The sequence below is a fragment of the Glycine soja genome, chromosome 6, assembly GCF_004193775.1.
Source record: "Glycine soja cultivar W05 chromosome 6, ASM419377v2, whole genome shotgun sequence".
NCBI lineage: Eukaryota > Viridiplantae > Streptophyta > Magnoliopsida > Fabales > Fabaceae > Glycine > Glycine soja.
Window position 1 is genome coordinate 46,083,737 of NC_041007.1, and position 19,588 is coordinate 46,103,324.

The window sequence follows — 19,588 nt, forward strand, 5'->3', positions numbered from 1 at the left end:
AGGAGAATTTGATTCTCTTCTGCATAAACTGCAATTCGTTTTTACGATATGATGGGTGTGGGTTAAATTTTCACGAGTTTGTCAAATGGTAACCAAAACAAGCAAACTGCAAAAGGGTTCGGTTCAACTTGAACTGGTTTTAATGCAATATAAGGTAAGACAGAAGTATATAATTAAAATTGTTATACTAATATTATTATTTGGACTAATTTGGTCATATACGTGTACATGTTTATGGTGGTAAAGGAGATTTTACGTTCCAACCTTCAAGAGACATTATATGCATTCAGAATTTAAATCCTCTTTATGTTGTTTTGTCATACTCTTCACAATTAATAAGATTACTTAGTGATGAATGATGATATATGCAAATGCAATGACCAAGAATAAATAAAGGGACGAGTTTATTAGACCAAAGACAGTGACTAGATAACTCATAATGTATATGCAATATTGAACCAGAAAGTAATGGTAATTTTTCCCATTTTGTTTTGATTACTAGAATTACATCAGAAGTTACTACAGCTAGCCACAACCACCATGGTGATAATATATAGTATATACGTTAAAACTTGTAACAAGACATGGTGATGAAAGAGGAGAATTGATTCTATTTCTATCTCTCTATATATGGCAGAAGACTTCTGAAGCCCAGCTAGCCACAAGTACTAAATGTGTGTGAAAAAATTTCATTTAAGACTAAATTGGTAAAGTCTTTATTTGAGAACTTGTGACAGACACCCTGAATAAAGTTCTCAACTCTCTTTACCGGGACTCGATCAAAATGGCGTGATAGTTTTATCAAAGGAATATACCTTTCCCTTAATCAGGTACTACATGAAAATCTCCCCCAGAAAAAAAAAAAAAAAGAAATCAAAAATATTCTTTTGATTATTCACAAGAATGCAAATTACTAATATATATCTTAGTTGCTGCACACTGTCAGGACTAATGCTTTTTAAGCTCTGAATTTGTTTTAGCTTCCACTTCATATGGTGGCAGTTTTCAATAACGTGCTTTTGTTCTATTTTTCCCAGAAAATGTAAATTAAACCATTATATAGTTAGCAAGGTTTAAAAAAAACGGTATAGAACATCAAAGTTTTTGAAATTTCTGTAACCACAACAGGATTGTAATTGCGACCACATCATTTACATTTATATGTAATTTTCTACGATATTAAAGATCATGACAAACCTGCGACTTTGACCACAATTTAAAACCTACCAGCCAAACGAAGGGGTTCTAATTAAACTCTTGGTTGCATTTTAAAGACTTAAGCCTGTTACCATTTTTAGATTTCTAAAATGCACACTATTGTCCATTAGTTACCCCAAGCCAATAATAATGCACATCATGTTACCCGAAGTATCAAGAAAGTAGAAACCAATTAATATTCTCATACATGGTATCCTAATATTGCCCGTTTAATTACGTCCTAAGAGAAGTGTAGGCAACTTTGACGCCGCAACTTAGGCAGACAAATTGCAAATACTAGGTGGCTGGTCTTGTCTCCTACCACTCTACTTACTAGCTAATATCCCATACATGTCTGTTCTGCAACTAAAAGTGTAGGCAAAGTGTGCCATTCTCTAGATTTGATTCTGGAGAATATTTAGCAATTAGAGAAGCCGTTGATTAAGAAATCTATGTCTGGTCCAGCAGTTATTATTTCGTTCTTCACATTTTGTCTCAACTCAACCACTAAAGATTTTTGCTCCTCTCAGTGTATCTATAATCTATATGTACTTCTTTCATTAAAATCATGATTCATGACATTTTTTACTTTGTCTGAATTAAAGTCTTAAAAGTCTCCATAGCTCGCCTTAATTACTAGGATGTCGTTTATATAAGAATCGGTATTTTTTATAGACTGAGTTTTCTTGTATTCGCACATTCAGTTAATCACAAACTTTAAATGTAGATTTTTGATTCATGAATGTGTGAACATGAGAAATTTCTTTATGAATTCTTGCAGAATATTTTTTAATTATTTTAAAAATCTAACATGTTAACAAAGTTCATAGCCTATTTGTGGTTGTTTTCTTGGTTTGTATAGGAAATCTTCGTCATTATTTTTCCCAACCTTGCTTAATGTTAATTGGTTTATTTTTTTGGATCCCCATCCACAAAGTGATTGATATCAGAGTTGAGATTATTACAGAGGCACATCTTTATCTTTGAAAGGAACTTTTGCATTTTGGTTTTTAGCTTTCAATTACATAACTTAGCTAGTTGATTGGGCCCCCCAGATAGGGCAGGGGTGGGCGCATGAACTTCTGTTGGTGCCCGAAGCTGCTATAATACCGTCATGATTTTACCAAAGTGCACAAGATATGTATGAATTCCATTGTCTCATAATCTTTTATATCATGGGATATGATATAGGCCACAATAAGAAAGAAAAGGCAAAAGGGTATTTTTTTTTTTTACCATGTTTCATTTTTAAGCATGGTATGTAAAAGGTGCCATATTGGGAAACAAAAGGTAAAATGGGTCTTTTTTTACTGTGGCATGCAATCGTGGCTAAGGTATATTACCAAAGCCAACAACAAGCTCAAGTAGTGCATCATACTACTCCTTTGCCTTCGAAAAGTTGAATGCACAAACACAACCAACAACTATTCCTATAAGTGCAGAATAGATAATCTTCAAGATGACTTTTACAACTTATGAAATATTGTCCTCCTGAACTATTACTATTATTATATATGCTGGTGTCTTTTTCAACGACAAAGTACTAATTATAATGATGGCAGACTTTCCCACTTTAATGATCACACAGTGTAGGACTGTGTATGAGAGTGCCTCCATGAGTACTTTTGCAACATCACATGAGAGATTCCATTGGGCACTGGCGATGCCTCATCACACTTGGCCCGAGTTGAATTGTTATAGTAAGTATATAGTAGAGTCACACCAATGCAATGTGGATTTATACACACCTAGGATTCTCCAGCTTCATAACATATTGCATATGGTTGTCAACTTGGTTTGCTAGTTTGAAACGCATATCCACGTGTAGCTCTTGTGCCATAGTCCTTCCTTGACAAGTAACAAAAACAGTTCCATTATTTGATTATTTGATAAAGGGTAATCATTTCGTGAGATTTAATAGCAATATACTACCTCCCATACATAAAAAACATATTACTTAAGAACAAAGAAAATAGTTGAATTAAATTTTTTAACACACTTTTATTAATATTTTATCCGAACTCATATATAAAGTTGAATAATGAATATTATTAAAAAGTGTTTTTTCATGGATTAAAAGTTTATTCTTAAAAAATGTAACAAGGAAATATTAAATATTCAATTTTGTTACAAAAATTTGAAAAATTATTTTTGGATGTCATTGATTCTCAAGAATGCTCTAATTTTTATTTTCACCGTACTTTCTTACACTTTTATTCGCATGAGCAGCGATAGAAAAGTAATATTCACAATTGACTGTGGACAAGCATGCCACGTTCGAATTGAAGGATTTGGAGTCATTCGAGATACCGGCGAGGAAACTTATTTCCTAAAATATTAGTAACTTCCTTGTTTATTTATTTTATATAAATTGTTTTGAATTTTAAAAGATATTTCAAAAGGTTTTTTTTCAGTAAAAAAAAACGTCCTAGTCATGAATTGCTAACAAAAGAAAAATCTTAGTCACAATATTTCCAAAAATCTGATTCCTCCAAATATAACATGATAATTTACAACAAATGCTCCCAAAGTATCTTTCGTTGGAAATTGAGATCAAAAATCAAAAAATTAGTTGAAAATAGAATCTCAATCAATCAAATGATACTTTTGACATTTTATCATTAAATAAGGTGAAAGAAGTTAAAATTTACTTATATATTTTTTTATATGTAAAAATGAAAAATAATATCAAAAGATTTACATTTTACCCAATTAATTGAACTGAAACTCTTTAATAAAATTTGTTTATGAGTCCACCAAACTTTGTTTTCTTTCTTATAAATGAGTTTGGATGGAGTATATATCTTTCTATTTATTAAATATTACAAAATCATAAATGAAAATCATTAAGGCACAAATGGTTCGACACTCCTGTAACCAAGGTATATGTGGAGTTTGGTCCCTAGCCTGAGAATAGAGACACATATGGAGATATTATCCTAAAATGGTTCAACCAAGTAGAAGGGAGATTAGTTGGGTACCAAAATCAAATTAAATCCTTGATATCTCCTAATTTTGTGATTTGCAATAAATTTAAGCCAATAATAAAATATGTTAGAGAGGAGAAATTATTAAATAATTAAGACTATTATGATATCTAATTTTCACATGACATATAAATGAGTATTATTAATTATCTCATCAAATTAAAAATACAAATATATGCCAGGTAAAAATGGATAAAAAAAATACTTTCTAATAAAAAATATATTAAAAAATATGTAATTATTCTAATCAATCTCTACGTCACATATATAAATTTTTCTCCATCATGTCTTTTTTTTTATATATATATTTTTTTTCTTCTTCTTTCTTATCATATCACTTGTCACATTTAATTATCTCTTTCTCTTCTCCTTTCTATATCTCTCTTTCCTCCACCTATCAACCCAAAATTGGGGTGAACATTCAACCTTACCCTTCAAGAAATATTAACATGTAACATTGCACATAATAAAAAGTATCTTAATTAAATGAATAATGATGTATAGATACTTATGCTAATTAACACCTTGAGGGAGAAAGAAGAGAAAAATGAAGAAAAATAACTACAACAAGTATCTGTAAAGGGGATGTCAGATATCATTGTAGAAATAAAGTGAAACAAATTTTTAATTTCTCTACTTTAACCTATCACGAAAACATTTTCCTAACAAAAAAATTGTTAGATCGCCACCCCACCATTCACCAATCGTCTATCTAGTATATTGACTTGAAAGTTTTTTACACCATCTCATGGAATCCAATGAAAATTTTGGCAAGTGAAATAAGTCAAGAAGGTAGAGGTGGACACAACTATTACTTTCATCTTGCATATATTTAAAATAAAAAAATTAAAAATTCATATGAGTCTTATATTTTTATACTTTATTTTAATTTAAATCTTCAATCTCATTTTATTTTTTTCCCTTTCACATCTTTTATTTTAGACCAAGCACACCTTAGGCATTGAAAGTAGAAATATGTTCAAATACTGTCACCTACACGCCACGTTTGGTCGGTACCTACTTTAAGCGCCGTGACCTATCGCAACTACCTCCTGCCGAAAGGACACCCTAAATAGCTGGTCTAAATATGTATCACCATCAAATTTATAGGGTCTTAGTGAGAATTTTCCTATGATATATTTCAAATTTTCTCTTAGCAAAAGTTCCTAGTACAACGGGTTCAGTTCTTGTATCTTTTTACCATATAAGAATTGGAATATTACCAAATGAAATGTGTGAAATAATCCGCACGAGAATATTTTAATTTATCCAATTGTCTCAACTTCAAATCATCTTGAATATATATTTGTGTAAATGATATTAAATACTTAGAAGAAACATTTAAAAGAAAAAATTTGTTGACGACAATAATTTTATATGACTTAAACAAAATTATTTCTTGAACATCAAACATGTTTTCTAACCAAAGAAGTAAGAATTGAAAATTGATTGTTGACTAGAGAATAAAGTCATCATAACTAAAAAGATATCATTTTATTTTTTATCTAAAAATAAACCGATACTACGATAAGAGTAGATATACTAAAAAAAAGCATGAGCATGGTAGCCAGACATTCGTATATAATGGTTAGCCACAACCTAGTATATATGTAAGGCCAAAATGAGAATCTGAATTCCATAACTTTGTCTTTCCTTGCGACAAATTGAACGATCATGTAATCTTATGTAGATGTTTGAAATGATTATGTTTTGTGCTTGCATTTCTTCGCCATAAGTAATGTGTTCATCTTCAAAAATGAATAACTTTTCGCATGCAACATCATTGATGTTAAAATATAGTACATGAACATGTGATGAAAATAATTCAGATATATAAGAAAAAGTGTCTCGCTTATAAGTTTAAGAAAATGATTTATTGACGCTCAAGAGTCTAGATATCTAGAGAGAAATAAGAAGAAAATAAAAGATAAATAAAATATTGATTGCATTATTTGTTTTACTAGGAGTGTTCATAAAAAAATATTGACAGCATGAGCCCGACAGTTTAAACTAAACTGATTAAATTAATTCAGATTGGTTCTTTTATTTCAAATCCAAAGCAATTTTATTAATTTTAGGCTTAAATTTTTTTTTCTTTGCAATTAACGTTTTTTTTTCCATTTTAGTTTTTATAAAATATGTTTATTTTATTTTTCGTCCTTAAATAACTTTAGATAATATTTTAAACACTAAAAATGTGTGTTTTAGATAGTGAACAAACATCATCTAAAGTGTTCTCAAGACGCAATGAAAAAAAAATTGTTAGAACAAAATGAAAAAGATTAAATGACAGGAAGTAACAAATATTTAAGTCTTGATTTTATTTAAATTGTTGAGTTTTTAATCATTCACTTACTTTTCACTTCGAATCTTATCCAGTTCTTGATTTTCTATCTTTTCAATCCAACTAGATTGGATGACCCAATCAACTATTTTTTTAACTATTGGACTATTATATTTTAGACCTTTTAATTAAAAAATTCTTTTACATTTACCTTTTTTTCATTTTTTATAATCTTATTACGAATGTATTAATTAATTTGATCATATTTATCATGTAATTTTTTTATTATCTTTTGAGTAAGAAATTTATTCATACATTTTAAGTAATAACTATAAACCTAAAATAAAAAAATAATAATCAGTCATTAAAAAATAAGGAACATTTTTACCTTATATTAATTTAAAATTAATTATTTATATAAAATAGACAATTAATAGAGATAAAAACTTATAAAAATATAATAATTATTTTTTTATCATAATTCGATAACCCAAACTAAACCAACTCAATAGTATGAATAAAAAAAAAATTAACTCAATCTTAATTGGATTGGTTTGCGAGATTGACCAAAAAAAAAATCAAAACTCAAACTGAGCCAATCCAACCAATAAGGGTCTTTTTAGGTGATTCGGATGGTAAAAAATATTGTATTAACTAAGAATTTTAAAAAATACTTGAAATTTATAAAATAAATATAATCGAATTAAGATACTACATAAAATCATAAGAATATGGTTGACAATGATCAATGAAAAGAAAAGATAAAGTAAAAGAAATTTAAGTACAAACATTTAAAATGTATTAAATAAAAAATATAAATTAATTGATCAGTCATCGAGTGGTTCACATTGGATTGGTGGTAAAGGATAGAGAGAGAGAAATAGGTTATGGATTCAAATATTTCTTCTGTTATAAAAAACTAACAAATTAACCATTATATTTATGTATCTTCCATTGGTTGGGTAAAACAAAATAACAACTGACGTATTTTGTCAATAAAAAAATTGAATGGTTCACATTGGAAAAATAAAAAGATAGATTCAAGAAATGAACTAATAATTATAAGCAATTTTATGCATATTTTAAGTGAAAATATCTCATTAATCGAACTAATCCAATTAATTTGGTTTCGATTTTTGGGTTCTCAAGTCAATTCAATCTAATGAGCATATTTCTATTTATATGGGATAAAAAAGGTAAAATAACCCAGGGAAAAATACGAGTAATAGAAAAGTAATAATAGAAAACAAAAATAGCTTAGGGATTTTGTATTTTTTATTTAAAAAACTAATATTGTAGTATTATCTTAAAAAACATAATTATGATTTATGACTCTCCTATAAAATCCTGAGATATTCTCACAATTTAGTTCACATATAAAACTAACAATAATTATCAATTGGATATTTAGTCACACTTAAATTTCTTTGTCTCACTCTAAAATATATTATCTTTTAAAATAGTTTTCAAAACCACCTTTTTTTTCAGTTTCAAAATTACCTTTATTAACCACGTCTTTATTTTTAAAATAAAAATAAAAATTATATTTATAAAAAGAAACAATTAACAAGTCTTTATATTTTCAATTTCAAAATTCAATTGATAAAAACATAAGATGATAGATTCATGTTAGAAATATATTTGAATTTTAAAAATTATATATATATATATATTGATTTTTAATATTCGTTATAGATTATTAAACCATTTAAATGATACTCACTCTGGTCCTCAATATAAGTTACTTGTAACAGAATTACATGTACCAATTGTAATAGTAGGCAAAATGATTATTTTTTTTAATATTATTAATTTATGAATTTTATCCTTATGAATTTGTTATGGATGATGTGAAAATATTAAAATTTAAGAGTATTATTTACTATTATCAATACACAGATAGTTGGAATGTTTTATAAGGATAAATAATGAAGAAAGATATATTAGATGCATGCTAAGAGAATGAGGTTTATTATTTTATAAGAATGGAAAATATGCAAATTATATATATATATATATATATATATATATATATATATATATATATATATATATATATAATTTTTCAATGGATATTATTCTGTAGTAATAATTGATATAATTTATTAAAAAATATGTATTGGTTTAAACAATATTGAAATAAAAGAAGTAAATAAATTAACTTTATTGTTGATTAAAAATATTAAATAAAATTAATTACAGTAATTTAATAAATAATTGTATATTCCAAAATATTTTAAAAATAATGTTAATATAAAATCATAATAATTTTATAAATGAGGAGAGATCAAATTATACTGATATAATTTTTTTTCTTCTTAAAATTAATTGTTGGATTAAAAGTTCTTTTCACATAGATTTTATATTAATTTATCGTTCATATAAATTAAAATTGATATAATATAAAATTTTAAAATATATTAAAATATAAATTATTTGATTATTTTCTTGTTATTTTTTAATTTTGAGAAAATTTGATACAAATAATCTTAGTAATATATAAATATAATTCAACAATTTGATCAATAAAAATCATATTTTATATCAAAATATAAAAATGGTGTAATAATTATCAAAATTACATCTTGTACTTTGATTTCTCTTTTTTTATAAAATATTTTTATTAATTTAAAATGATATCATCTTAAACTCCACTGATTAAATAAATGTTGCGTGGACCTGTCCCAATAATTTATATGCAGTGTTTGGCGGTGGCTTCATAACTTGTATGCCAGAGCCAGGTACAGTTGAGTGAGAGGTTTATTTTATGGGTCCATTGCCATCAATGATTCAGATTAGCACTTGTGTTTGAGTGAATGGAGTAGAAAAGTAAATATAATCAGTAATGAAATAAATAATGGGGATAAAATTAAAGGATGCCAATTCATTGCTCGCTGGCTTCTTTGTAATTAAGAAAGAGATAAAAAAGAATGAAGAAAAAAATGAAATTAACGGAGCAATATTATAAAGAGAGATAAAAAATGTTAAAAAAATAACAAACAATTTATTCTTATAATATATTTTATATTATTTTTCAAATATATTATAAGAATAAATAACTATGAAAGAGAGATATTAATAATTATGAATATTTTTGGAATATACTGTTTTTATCTCTCTTTATAATATTACTTATTTTATTTCATTTTTTTTATTTTCTCCTTTTATCTCTTTTTTAATTATAAAAACTCGTTATGAGAAACATGAATAGAAAAACACAAATATAATTTCTACAAAAAATAAGGTTTAATCATTTCATCTCCTCAATAATTTTTGTATTTGACTTAAATTATTTCAATATTTTTTAATGTTACAATTAAAATTTTGACTCAAATATACCCCAAGAGGTATTATCATGCGAAAACTAGCAAATTATATAAGATACAACTCAGTTCCATATATCGTTTAACTATAATTCATCCCTCGTAACATTTGTATCACACATAACATAAAAAGAATACACGAAGACATAAAATAAAACCAAGTTACATATCCTAAAACAAGGCTCCAAGCTTTATCAACACAGTAATAATCACATGTTTCCTGAAAAAAAAAAAAAAAAAAAAAGCTTAGTGAGACATAATTCTTCGGTGATTTAAGAACTCCGTGAAAGGATTAAATTCTTTTATCCAACAATCTTGCATTTAAAACTCTTGTAGCTTTACCAAGTCTCTAACAAGTCTTATCATTTTTATGGTCAAATCTCTAACCTTTGTAATACTTTTCATGGACTAATTTCATATCCTCGCTCTATTGCATTGATTCTGATCTCCTTCATCATTCCCCTAGACTTTCATTTTTAGCAATAATACCTTCTCTTCACACTTCTCTCTAGTATACTCAACCTTTCTTAGATTCTACTCTTTTTTTTTTTCCTTTAATACCTATAATTATCTATTTATTTTGCATTTCACTCGGGATTAGAATTGACTCTAATACTATCTTAAAATGGATAATATGAAAGACTTAACTCAACCCCTTGAGCTAGCTCAAAAAGTGAGGGTTACCCCCCAACTTATATATTTTAATGTGTGATTACTTTTAACCGATGTGAGACTTAAAATTACTTCTAACAAAAAATAACATATAATAAAACACTCACAACTTGACATTTAAATATTAATCCACATCACAAGTCGCAAATTGCTATTCCCATGCTTGTAAGTTGTAATACAACAACATGAAATGAATGACACACATGTTTCACATAATCTCAATACACACATTACATTGCAACATTATGCATATGTATGTCATGTTCCTCAAAGTTTACCCTATGCATGAGTGATATCATATCTAACTCAGAATAATAGTTTAGGAGAATTGGTTCAAGCGTCATCTACATCGATGACTTTGGTATAGATTGCACTACCTATAATGATATCCACAAAACGTACAACTCATCAGAGTTACCCAGCTTTGCTAGAAGGCTTCGACTCCATGGGATCATCATCACGAGTCATTGGAACTTCCACACCATGTCTAAAAAAAACCCAAGGTCAATATGGTGATACATGCTTGGTGCACCTAATAAGCATCATATCATACACATCAATATGTGATATATTATTTCTTATATAAATTATTTGCAATTTTTTATGTAAATTATTTATTATTAGTAGTCTAATCTCAATAAGCTCTTGAGTATAACGCATGAGATGCTGGAAATCCCTTAATAACTATTTTCGATTTTTATGAATAAAAAAATTTAAGTGATAATTACAAAATGATTTACATTAATGATGAATCAAAATTAAACTCATTATAATGCAAATAAAATATGTATTTTTAAGAGATGATAATCTTATTTAAGTAACAATATTTTTTTTTATTGTTCACAAAACACAGATGTCCCTTAATCTATAATGTCAAAGATTAATCTTGGTGTATGGTTGCTATTAGCTTAAGAAAATTTTACATCCTGATGAATCAAACACTAATTTGTTTGTTAAATAAATTATTCTTTCATATGAGAACACAACATAATTTTATACAATTATGTCAATCTTAAGTATCTAAGTTAACAACATATATAATATGATAAGATTAATTTTTTAATAAAATCTTTTTCCATATTTAAAATTCTAACACTACTCTACTTAAAAAGAATCACACCTAAATTTACAAAACCAATCATATATGCAGTCAGTTGTTAGCCATTTTAATTTAGTTGCCTAAATTCTCTAGATTCATCACTAGTTTTAGACTGTTAGTGTATTTTTAAATTTAGGGGACATTTATTTCACGAATATTTTATTTTGAAAATATAATATGGAAATTTTATTCTTGAATATTATTAAAAAATATGCATTAAAATTGGTTGAGATTATTTTTATATTCACAGGGATGATTAAAACATGTGTTTAGTAGAGTTACTTTTTCTTGAAAATATATTATAATTACTAAAATATCTTTATAATAAAAATTATCATAACATTCCTTATTTCCTCTTTGTATGTGTTTGAAGATTACAATAATTGAAAGAAAAACAAGAATTGCCTATTAAAAAATGAGCATCAAAGGAAAATGAAAAATGATTATAAAATATATGAATGAAACTGACATAAATCAAATTGTAAGAATATTAATGGGATAATAATGAATTTACGGGATTGTAAAAAAATTAAGTATGTATCATGAATAAATAATGAGAGAGTAGTAGATAATGATTAGTAATATGGTGTATGTGAATTTTTACCCATGAAAAGGTATTCCTATCTCATGGGAATAAATTTTTCCCCACCTCTTTTGTCAGAAACTAAATATTAATAAAATGTGAAATTATATGTTTTTCAGAGATAAAATATATTTTGAATTAATTTTTTAACGATCTTATAACAAAGATAAAATCCATAAATCCTGTATTTATGAAAATAACTAAATAATGCGCGAAACAAAATTCTTTAGTAAGTATTTGAAAAAGATTCACAAATAGTTCACTAACCAAACTTTCTTTAAAATCAACCAACAACATGCTTTCATTAAGTTTTCCTTATCAACACATACATCATCTGTACTTTGATGGAGCTCCATTAATTCAAATTAAGAAGCTGTCTTGTTCATCAATATAATAATAATAATCGAAGTCACTGTTTCAATTTTTAATTCGTAAATATTTTTCGTGTAACTTATGCCATTCAAGTTTCAACGTTTTTCATTAAAAAAAAAACCATCAATTATAGTTTTCTTACCAAAACAAAAAATAGAAAGTACAAGTTATCTGTAAATTTTAATTAGGGTTCCAGAAAAAAATTAATCAGGGTAAACGAAAATACACTATAAAAAGAAAATAAGTGTACAAAAAAAGCAGGACGATATTTTTTTTTAATTTTATATTATAAAAAAATGGTAAAATTTGATAATTTTACTTATATTGTTTAAAATCAATTTCTTAATAAACTTATATTCTTTTAAACCATTTTCAATAATATTTGATGAATTTTTAATTATATTTTTTTTTCATTTTTTTTATCAACTTTTGTTCGGTGACTAAATATTTTAATTAAAAATAAACAATGAAATAATTAATTAAAATAAATAATTTGATTCTAAACAAAATAAAGAAAAATAAAATTTCAAATTTCAAAATAATTTATTTTATTTGATTTGTTGTTTGCGTGTGAGATGATAAATTACGCAAAATTGTTTTAAATTTTTAAAAAGAAATTAGTGAGGTAAAATTGAAATAAAAATTAAATTTATAAACTAGCTACTTGAAATAATTTTTAAAAATCTAATTAATATAATATAAAAGAAATATAGGTTTTTTTATTGTGCATAAGTTTTATTTTTTTATTTTAGATTTCATTTATTCGTTAAAACTATCTATAAAAAATTAAATAGGATAGCTTTAACCTTGTCAGCCGAAAATGAAAAAAATAAGTTATAAGCTACAATAACAATTTGTGCATTAGACAAACTTAATTTAGTCAAACTAGATTATAAATTAATCAAAACAACTTTATAAACTATTAGAAACCCTTACCAGACACAATTCAAGCACCAGCCTAAATTTTAAAAAAATGATACGGAATGTTTAACTTTTCACCAGACTAATTCTTTCCTCTTATTTTATTAAGGTATTTGCACTTATCACGAAAGAAACAAAATAGTTTTCTTTTATAAGAGAATTTAATACGACCTCAATGCAACACAAGGATGATTCGGATTGAAAAGGAAGAGACAATGAGATTAATATGGAAGCCACATTACCAAATATGTGACTCAATCAATATGAGATTATTTTAAATTAGTTACAATTTTTTGTTAAAATTCTTAATATACAATTATATTAAATAGTTAGATAATGAATTTTTTATTCATATAAATTAAATATAATATTAAAAATTTATAATACACATTCTATTTTATTCAATTAATTGAGCTAAATGGGATAATTTTATATTATTTGAATTGGAATGTCCAGAGGATAGGTCTAAAAAGAAATGGCAGCCACCACCAAATGGAATGAATGTTGTTGTTACAACAAGGAAAGGAATGCAAGGACCTTAAGAAAAACTAACGTGTAAAGAACACCAACGTTAAAACGGAAGCGTGTGTTTATTATTATTAATTATTAATAATAATTAAGTATTAATATTATCATCAAAACCAAACATGAATATTAAAATCCCAGAGATTAACGTAAAAAAAAAAAAATGAAAACTTTGCCCAACCAAACCAACAAAGCATTGAAAGCAAAGTCACCACTCCTGAATCTGTGGCCACCCAGATTGAGAAGAATGGCCAATACAACAACTAAAGTACTACAACACAACACAATCTCATCACTCTTTCTAGAAAACCCTGTTCTTGACAACACATCTTCCTCATAACCCTCAAACACACATCATTAACAAAAATTCCCATCACTTTGAATCCTCTCTCTCTCTCTCTTGTGCTCCTTGGTTTGGAGCAGTTTCTTTAAACTAAACCTTCTCTTGAATCTGAAGTTACCCAAAACTTGCCTTTCAAGTGTGTTCAGTTTCTTATATTGGTGTATTTAATTTTGGAGTGACAAGATCTTGGCTTGGGAACAGTAAAAGAAAGCAGAAAGAGCGAGTTTGCATTTAAGTCTCTACAGGTGAAATCTGAGGTGTGGATTTTTCTTCTTTTTTGAGTTAAAATTCCAATATAGGTAGGTTACTTGTAAAGAGACTGAAGATTGACTTATTGTGAAGTTTTTCCTCCGCCTTTTGCGCCTTAAATAAAAATTGTTCCTTTATGATTTGGTAGTAATAATCAGATCTGAGCCTGTTATCTAGAGGTGGGTCCCAGCTCCCCTAACCAAAAACCACTGTCAATTTGTCATATCATATGTTACTTATTTAGCTCCCAAATCTTTGGCATTGGGTGTGGATTGATGTCTATTTAGGATAAGCATCTATGTTTGAAAATTATGTTCTATCCTGCAGAAAAGATGGACCCTTTTCTGCTTATGTGGTAACTATACTTGTTAAGAAGGTGGATTTGGTTCTGTTTCTGAATCATTGTAACTATACTTGTCTAAAGATTTGTGGTGGGTTCTTGCAGATTTGGGTTTAAACTCATCTGCAGGAACTGAGCACAGGTAGAGATCTTGGTTTTTGCCCTTGAAGTGAAAGGGTTTTGAAGTTTGATTTTTGGTTTAGCTGTGCCACAAGAGTATGAGGAAAAATGTCGGTTCTCATTCAGGAAGGATGTTTAGTGATAGGAAGTGGATTCTCCCCTTTTTTGCAAGTTTGATTATATCTATGAGTCTAGTTCTGACAGCCATTCTTGGATTACTTAGTTCTGATGGCGGGGGAGAACAGTCACCGTTTGAAATCATTTCCTTCAAGAGATCAGAGGATTCAAGTGGATATTTTGTGGAATCAGATATACAAAGGTCCTTAAATGTTAGTGTGGTGAAGAGGGAGGCACCGAGGTTTGCATATCTTATTTCAGGCACCAAGGGTGATAGCCGTAGGATGATGAGAACACTAGAAGCTGTGTACCACCCAAGGAATCAATACATCTTGCATTTAGATCTTGAGGCGCCGCCACGGGAAAGGTTGGAATTGGCAAATGCAGTGAAAGCTGATCCAATATTTCGTGAGGTGGAGAATGTGCGTGTTATGTCTCAATCAAATTTGGTAACTTATAAGGGTCCTACAATGATTGCTTGTACCCTCCAAGCTATTGCAATATTATTGAAGGAAAGTTCAGAGTGGGACTGGTTTATTAACCTCAGTGCCTCAGATTATCCTCTTATGACACAGGATGGTTAGTAACTGACCCTTTATCTGCTTTTTGATGTTATATGTTGTTATTCCTGTCAAAATGCGTATGCATGAGCTACGGATTTCTTGGTCATGGAAGGATATAGTGAGCCTTTACGAACTTTTCTTTGGATTTGAACACATGATGCTTGTTTCACTAAGGTTTTAAAAAACTTGAAAACCATATGGTATTAGGGTGCATTAGGAAGTCCCACATCGTCTGATCCCAATTCTTCGGATGCAACTTATATATATGTTGGACAACTTCATTTAGTGTCAATTGGTTTTAAGCTGAAATCTAACATGGTATCAAAGCCTATAACCCATCTTGGTTCTTGCCTATTCTAATAGGCTCGCTTGTTCTGATAGGCATCCCTGGAGGGAGGTGTTAGGAAGTCCTACATTGCCTGACCTCAATTCTCGGGTTGCAGCTTATATATCTGTTGGACAACTTCACTTGGTGCCTATTGGTTTTAAGCTGAAATCTAACGGGGTGTATTGTTATGATGTGTAACAATGTCAAGTAGTAGTTAAGCTGCTACATCTCGTGTAGCTTGCCTTTCGTTTTTAGCAAGTTGTTGCTTTATTTCCCTTGAGCACCACACTTATGTTTTGAGGACAGAAACCTTTATTAAAAATAGGCAATGATGTTTTAACAACAGGAAACAATTATTGAAGTTCATCTTCATCCATCATGATTATTGCTAATGTTTCAGGATGGATCTCTATGTAACATTGTAACATCATTCGGTTTGTTTAAACAACTAATGATTGAATTAATGGGTTACATACTCTTAAACACAGTTGTTGCTTTTCATGTTACATGTCTTCCACTGTAGAAGGCTAGCAAGTAAATTTGTGCCTAAGCTAAAGAAATAAGTTCATTTGTGTCATTAATTTACTTTCCCTGTGATTCTATTGTTTAATCGTGTTGCTAATTCCAGGAAATTCTCTTTCTAATCTTCCTTCGAATCTTCCGTCACTGTCATTCTAGCCTAAAGCATAATTGTTTTCAGTAATTCAGGGATGAGTCTTGTTCCTGAAGTAAAACAGAAATTATCTAGATCATGCAGGTGTAGCCTCTATGATGTGCTTAAGGGTAATACTGTCTAAATTCTCAAAGTAGTGTAAATCCTTATAACTCTAGTTTCTTACCATTCAGGCTATTTTGATATTGAAATCATTGCTACTAGCGTTCAGTGCTTGCCCTAATGCCCAACAAATGTGAGGGTGTCAATTTGAATCTCCATAAGTTAGTATTGTCTAGCTCTGAAAGATGACAACAACAACAACCAAGCTTTATCCCATTTGATGTAAAATTTTGAAGTCTTATGATTGAAGATTTGATGTATGCCTTGTCACCAGTAACATTGCATTCTTGAATTTCTTCTGGAGTTCCTCTAGTTGCATTTTGTGCAAATATTTGAAAGATTTGTTTGGATATTATGAAGGTCACTCTAGTTGATATCTGCTGGATTACATTCATAATCTAGAACTTCTAGAACAGAGATGCTAAACAAGGTCTTTCATTACTACAGCAGATGTTAGATGATGCTTCTTTTCTATAAATGTAGTCATTGTTTTTGTGGAAGGTCTGAATCTTCTTTTCCACAAAAAAGTTATGCACTCTGATCTAAGTGGATTTGCCTTGTGAGTTTGTATCTAAAGTGAGTAAAGGTATATGTTGAATTAATTAAAGTGCGTTGTGGTCTTAATCCTCTAAAATTAAGGTTGATTACTAATTATGCTTGCTCACTTAAGAGACAAATTTCAGAGGATTTTTTTCCCAATCCAATCAGTTGCTGAAGAAACCACAACTTATATTATGAATATATGTGCGGCATAGATTATGATATGGTTAGGCCTATTCTTTGCATGACAAGAGCTACTATACTGCTGGGAATGATGGTGAAGTATGAGCTGGACAAAAGTGTTCAACACTCAAGAATCAAGATAACTCCCTTTCAAGTAGATGGATTAAATTCATACTACAAATCTAAACTTGTTTTGGGCTGTTGTCAAGTATAAGATGTATTCCGTTTTGACCTAAAATGCAAAATAAAGTTTCTAGTACCTGCTTAACTGCATAACAATTTGCTTGAGGGTATTTTGTTATACTCAATAATTTGAGTCTTCTGGTTTCAGCATCTTCTGCGTTGCTAATATTTTGATATTCTGTCATTTGGCATAAATCAAGATTCATATAGATCATGTATTTATAGTTTGAGTTTGATTGAATTGCGTATTGGTATTGTTTGGCATAAATCAAGATTCATATAGATCATTCCTTGTTATTTATATAAATCAAGATTCATATAGATGCTTTGTGAAGTCATCTGATTTTTGTTTCCTGCTTTTGCAGATTTGCTTCATGTTTTCTCAAATCTGTCAAGAAATATCAATTTCATTGAACACACACGCATTGCTGGTTGGAAACTGTGAGTGAATTGCTCTAAATTATATTCTGCATGTTTTTCTCCCCTTGCAGTTGATTGTGATTTCCTTGTATTACTGCTTATATGCAGGAACCAAAGAGCAAGACCCATCATTATTGACCCTGCTCTTTACTTATCAAAGAAATCTGATTTAGCATTGACTACTCAACGAAGAACACTTCCGACGTCTTTTAAACTGTTTACTGGTATGTCTATATCTATTATCTATAAACATTTATAAATTTTATTTTCTACTGCAAATTTAAAGTAAGATGCCCTTTTAAGGTTTAGCAGTCCTAGGGTTATAAAATATCTAGCTACTAATTGGCTATCAACATGGCAGAATCCTATATTTTTCTCTTATGTTATGTGAACAGGCTCAGCTTGGGTTGTACTGACTCGGTCCTTTGTGGAGTATTGTATATGGGGATGGGATAACTTTCCACGGACTATGCTAATGTATTACACAAATTTTATCTCCTCGCCAGAGGGATATTTTCACACTGTCGTTTGTAACACTGAGGAATTCCGTCACACGGCGGTAAACCATGATCTTCACTACATTGCTTGGGACACTCCTCCAAAGCAGCATCCCATCTCTTTAACTATGAAGGACTTTGACAAAATGGTTAAAAGCAAGGCACTCTTCGCGCGCAAATTTGCAAAGGAGGATCCTGTGCTAGACAAGATTGACAAAGAACTTCTGGGGCGCACACATAGATTTTCACCTGGTGCATGGTGTGATGGGAACACAGATGGTGGGGCAGACCCTTGTTCTGTTCGTGGCAATGATACAATGTTTAGGTCAGGACCTGGTGCTGAGAGGCTACGTGAGCTGCTTCAGGTGCTGTTATCTAAAGAATCTCTAAGCAAGCAGTGTTTGTGACAAAGGGGTACCCTCCAAGTAGGATGAATGATGTCAAGTGTACATAAGTGTGGTTATAGATCATATATATCTGATGTAAAAGGTCTGAATTTTGTGTTCAATATAGGTTCTCATATTAACAATCAACAAGCACTCACACCAGCAGTTTTGGTGCTTGTTTCGGTCTAGGCACGCTTTTGGTTGCACTGCCGGGCAACCATTTATGCAATTGCAACACTTTTTGTTGAGTTACAAAAAAAGGCAATTAAATTTCACATTGGACTTTTGGTTGGTTATCTATTTTCTTGTGGATATATATTTAGGTAGGCATTACTTATACTTCATACAATTTAATATAAACATGAGTTTAGTTGTTTAGTTAAGGATGCACTTGGATATTCTTAGAATTTAGGCTTCAATCTAACTAAGCTTCAAAAACTAACTTATAATGTGAGGATTATCTTCACTTGTAACACTATTTTGGTCTTATAACTAATTAATGTGTGATTTCTAACATACTCTAGTCATGTCGAGAATAAGACATCTCAAGTATGAAATTTGTAGAATTGGACATTTGTGAA

At 29.0% G+C, this 19,588-nt stretch overlaps 1 protein-coding gene across 2 annotated transcripts; it reads left to right on the plus strand.

The window, feature by feature from the left end:
- Positions 1–14,106: 14,106 nt before the first annotated feature.
- On the plus strand, positions 14,107–19,305 carry LOC114417247 (beta-glucuronosyltransferase GlcAT14A-like). 2 transcript variants are annotated; one of them, XM_028382384.1, is made up of 5 exons: positions 14,107–14,563; positions 15,001–15,711; positions 18,070–18,145; positions 18,233–18,348; positions 18,520–19,305. In XM_028382384.1, exons 2-5 carry the CDS (start codon positions 15,114–15,116, stop codon positions 19,026–19,028), a joined length of 1,299 nt encoding a protein of 432 aa, XP_028238185.1. In that variant the 5' UTR covers positions 14,107–14,563; positions 15,001–15,113; the 3' UTR covers positions 19,029–19,305. The 2 variants fall into 2 exon arrangements, with proteins under 2 accessions (XP_028238185.1, XP_028238184.1); XM_028382383.1 differs by having other exon boundaries at positions 14,107–15,711.
- Positions 19,306–19,588: the final 283 nt, after the last annotated feature.

Bases quoted from the DNA above. Each gene is read 5' to 3' on its own strand.
- LOC114417247 (XM_028382383.1), top strand. From the start codon at position 15,114: ATGAGGAAAAATGTCGGTTCTCATTCAGGAAGGATGTTTAGTGATAGG. The intron at 15,712-18,069 runs GTTAGTAACTGA...CTGCTTTTGCAG, and splicing joins TCCTCTTATGACACAGGATG to ATTTGCTTCATGTTTTCTCA. The intron at 18,349-18,519 runs GTATGTCTATAT...TTATGTGAACAG, and splicing joins GTCTTTTAAACTGTTTACTG to GCTCAGCTTGGGTTGTACTG.